The sequence below is a fragment of the Oryzias melastigma genome, linkage group LG6, assembly GCF_002922805.2.
Source record: "Oryzias melastigma strain HK-1 linkage group LG6, ASM292280v2, whole genome shotgun sequence".
NCBI classification, from domain to species: Eukaryota; Metazoa; Chordata; class Actinopteri; order Beloniformes; family Adrianichthyidae; genus Oryzias; species Oryzias melastigma.
In genome coordinates this window covers 17,112,826-17,117,365 of record NC_050517.1, presented here as the reverse complement: position 1 = coordinate 17,117,365, position 4,540 = coordinate 17,112,826, and the positions used below count along the sequence as shown (strand labels likewise).

The window sequence follows — 4,540 nt, the reverse complement described above, 5'->3', positions numbered from 1 at the left end:
TCTGCTATATTTTGAGAGAGTTGGAGGATTCACTGCGGCGAGCCCTAAAGGGAGAAGCCGGAGGCCAGAAGAAGATTTATAAATGCGGCTAAATGAAACACACTAATAAACTTTTTTTAATTGTTTGAGCAATTTTCTATTTTTTCACCTATAAGTTCAGTTTCATCACACTAAACCTGTTCAAGTCTGAATAAAAAAAAACAGTTCTTGTTTTAACATTAAGGTGTTTATGTCCTCCTGCTGTTTCCTTCAATTTATTTGTGTTAATTTCCAATCTATCTATCTATCTATTTATCTATCTATCTGCACAAACTTGTCCTTGGTGTCCTCAGACAGCTCTTTGGTCTTGGCCTTGATGGAGAGGTTGCAGTCTGGCTGTTTAAGGGTGTGAACAAGTTGGTTTGATAACATTTCAAACATGTGCTATAAAGATAGAAGAGCTCCTATAATGTTTTTATTTTATTTTATTTTATTTTAATTGACTACGCTGTTATAAGGCATAATCAAAAAAACGTCATTTTCCAAAGTTTCTACAAAGCAGCAACAGTTAATGACAAATTTGCCTCTGAGTTTTTGTTGCAGAGTAAGCCTGCTCTCATTTCCCATTATACTTTTGTTTACACTCTCTCCTGTTTACAGACCCTCACAACTCCAACTTTACTGGAGCAACAAAAATGGTGATCAATATCAGAGATATTCATAGAGTTTTGAGCCTGATGTCAGCTCAGACGAGGAAAACATAAGTGTATATGGATCTAGTCATCTTCAAGTGGATGGATCAGAATAGAGTGGAGCAGAGACGCTTTTTCCCACAGCATTTTCTTCTGCTCCTGATTCACAAAGAAAATATCAGAAATGCAATTTTATGCTTCATTTTCTTCACATGTCCTCCACTGGGAGAAAAATACCACAAGAGCATGTTAAAAGCATCAAAAACACAATTTTCATTGGAGTGGCTCTTTACTTTTTACACAAAACAAATAATTTCACATTTTTAAATTGTGATTTTGTTGTACATTCTGTCTCTCACAGTTGAAGTGCATCAATAATGAACATTGCTGACCTCTCTACTCTTTTTAAATTGAGACAACTTGCAGAATCAATTTTTGCCCCACTATAAAATACAGATCACAAATAAAACGATGTGACGCATTTATTTAAAATAATAAATAAAAAGTTCAGGGCCCTAAGAATACTAAAATAAACAGGAAGAGAATAAAGTTTACTTTCTTCCTTTTCATGTTGTGCCTCTTTCACGCGCGAGATTGCGCGCGTGCGCTCTGACCATGTGATGCGCGTGTCCTTTCCTCTGGTTACGAGAAGGGGACGCACCAGGCGATCGCAAACCTCCGGGCTGATGGCGAAAAAAGCGGGCAAAAATGAGGGGCAGAGTCCATCAGTCAACACCGCAATTTTCCAACCAGCAATTTCTGTCGGATTAGACCCGCGGGAGACCTCTGCTTCTAATGCGAACCTGCTGTATTAACTTCCATTAACTTTTCCTCCACCGTTCCTCCCCGCAGCCCCGCACACATCTCTGCGTTTGTCCACATACAACCGCGGAGGACGAGGAGCTTAGACAGTTTGGTTTCTTAAGGTACCACTTTTCCTACTTTTTAGCTGTTTCTTTAAACTTAAAGAAAGTCAAAGGTAAGAATTTTTATTTAAAGCACTTTTGGGGTAATTTAAGTGCAGTTTAAGCATAGTTTGTACTTCAATTTTTTGTTTTATAGCAGTAAAGAAACTGAAGAAGATGCCAGCAAGACTCTTGATCGGTGTGGAGGTCGACGTTTGCTGTTTCTGGGCTCAGCTGCCAAACAGCAGTAGCTGTCAGGCTGAGGGTTAACTTAGAAGCAGCTTCATCAAATGACTCTGCCCTGACTCATCTCCGAGTCAGGGACTGCTTGGCACGGCATGGGCAACTCCTCCAGGAAGGACGAGGGCGAAGAGGAGGAAGGCGAGGCTGTTGATGGCGAGGAAGAAGACAGCAAGAAAAAAGAAGAGGAGGAGGAGGAAGATGTCGAGCTCCCACTTGGGGTGGAGGAGTTGCTGGAGAGCGGGGATCCTGTACTTGACTTGAGCTACCGTAAATTTAAGCGTTTACCTTTGCGTGTTTATGACCTGCTGTACTTGGAGAAACTTTACGTTTGTGGGAATAGTCTACGTACTTTGCCGGAGAGAATCACCCAGCTGCAGGATCTGCGACTACTTGCTCTGGACTTTAACAAGATTGAAGACGTCCCTTTGCCGGTGTGCCAGCTCACCAGCCTCACCCGTCTCTACCTGGGCAGCAATCGATTAATGAGCCTTCCCCCTGAGCTGAAGAACCTGCAGAACCTCAGATGCCTGTGGATAGAGAGCAACTACTTCCAGAGGTTTCCAAAGGAGCTCTACGACCTGCCACATCTCAAGTCTCTGCAGATGGGAGACAATCGACTGAAAGCACTGCCCTCTGACCTGGTCCGCATGGAGGCTCTGACAGGATTGTGGCTGTATGGAAATCGCTTTGAAACCTTCCCCACAGTCCTGCTGCGCATGGAGGGCTTGGAGATCCTGGACATGGACCGTAACAAACTCACAGAGTTGCCCAGCCTGAAGCGCCTTAAGGCCCTGCACCTGTTCTCCTACGACCACAACCCGATCACCGAACCTCCGAAAGTAGGAGAGGAGGTGATTGTGGTTGGTGAAGGAGCAGCAGAGTTCATGGAGGCCCGTGAGGCCAGGAAGGAGAGACGGCGAAAGGCAGCAGAGGAAGAGGCAGAGGCCGAAGCTCAGGCTGAAGCTGAGGCCGAGGAGGAGCCAGTCATTCATGGCATCCTGAAGAACAGCAATTCCAAACCGGCATCGAACGGAGCTGTGGTGACCATTGAGGACACAGATGTGAAGGAGGAGGAAGAGCAGGGAGTCTGCTCAAAGCAGCCGTCCACAGACTTCGATGGAACTAATCTGGAATATGATGAAGAGATGGTTGAATATGAGACGGAGGAGCTGATTTGTGAAGGAGAAGGGCTGGAGTACGAGGGAGAGGGGCTGGAGTACGAGAGGGCAGAGTTAGACTATGAGTACGAGGAGGAGGAGGAGCAGCAGGATCGAGGAAGGCAGGACGAGGGGGCATGAGAACTCAATGAAACAGCTGTACAATCTGCAGGCAGATGGACAGGGATGCTGGGAAATCGGTGTTGAACTCTCTAACTTTTGCTGCTAATTTAGTTCATAGTAAAAGGATGTGTGCTTGTGGGAACCTGTGACATCTCACTCAGCATCCAGATCAGGTAGTGCGAGTGTGCAGTGGGAATGATTGTTTTACCTTAGAGTGGTTATTTTCCGTTATTAAATTTCTGGCTGAATGAATCCGTCTCATTATTTTGTCAGAAAACATTAAGTAAGCAAGCGGATGCTGTTTACTTAACTGTCACACAAGTATTTCAACTTTATAAGGGTTCTGGTGTGTGCACCAGATAACACGTTGCCATTTTTTTATTAGAGAAAAACAGTAGGTGGGTGTAAATTAGTGTACGTGACGTCAAATGATGAAATATTTAAGGGAAAGTTAAACAGAAACCCCTACAGCCTCCGGCAGTGTTTGTGCAGACGGGTTTGTGGGTATCAGTGCCAAGTTGGAGCGTGAGACATCATCAGAGGACAAATAGCAGGGGTGCCTCACCATAAAAGGTAAGTCGTATGGGAGGATTCAAACAGGAAATGGATGGAGAAAAAAAAAAAAAAACTTGCAGGAATATTTTCACTGCCCGCCTGCCGCAGGTCAGAAATTCAGTCTTCACGACCACTTTTCTTCTTGTCAGTGACAACATGAAACAGGCCTGCACCATGTTCTCATCTCTGCTCTCTTAATTCATGAGGGGCTGCTGTGTAACCCAATACTCTCCGTCTCCTATCTTATCCCCACATCTCATTGAAAGAGTGAAATATTTATATCAGTGCTAGAATATTAATGCTTGTACTTTGGTGACGGTCTTCAGCCGGGACACTCAAATACCACATGAAAGAAGTCTACCGTAAGTTATAAAACAGAAAAAAAAACACTTTCCATGGATCTTTCATATTTTTAAGTCAATGCATAAAGCAAAGAGAGTACATTTCATTAATATATAAAATATATGAATACATGTAAATATATATTGTTACTTTTACTATCACAGTAGTTTGCATTGTAGCATTTTTAGAATTCCTTCAAGTCGCGTGTCAAAGTCAAGACCGGGGCCATTTTGAGTTGTAATTGGGCAGTCAGGTATTCCATCATGCAGACTTCTTTTAATGTTTGTATCCACTGAGTTACTGTTGGTGGATTTGGTTTAAACCACTTTAAAGTAATAATCTTAATTTAATATAATTTTGACAAAATATATTTTGATGGAGATTAAAATATTGAAAGTTATTGTTGATTCATTCTGGAAAAATATTCCTGCCTGTTTTTATTCACAGTTATGTTAAAAAGTTACATTTTCTTTAATTTTTAAAGTTATAAAAATTAATGTTCAATTAATGTTTAATTGGCCTAAAGTGTGTTTTGGATTTTGGC

General features: G+C 42.3%; 1 protein-coding gene across 1 annotated transcript; it reads left to right on the top strand.

Moving 5' to 3' along the window:
* The first annotated feature begins 1,262 nt into the window (after window positions 1-1,262).
* LOC112152568 (leucine-rich repeat-containing protein 10B) lies at window positions 1,263-4,162 on the top strand. The gene is made up of 2 exons (XM_024282228.2): window positions 1,263-1,650; window positions 1,734-4,162. Exon 2 carries the CDS (start codon window positions 1,915-1,917, stop codon window positions 3,115-3,117), a length of 1,203 nt encoding a protein of 400 aa, XP_024137996.1. The 5' UTR covers window positions 1,263-1,650; window positions 1,734-1,914; the 3' UTR covers window positions 3,118-4,162.
* The last annotated feature ends 378 nt before the right edge of the window (window positions 4,163-4,540 follow it).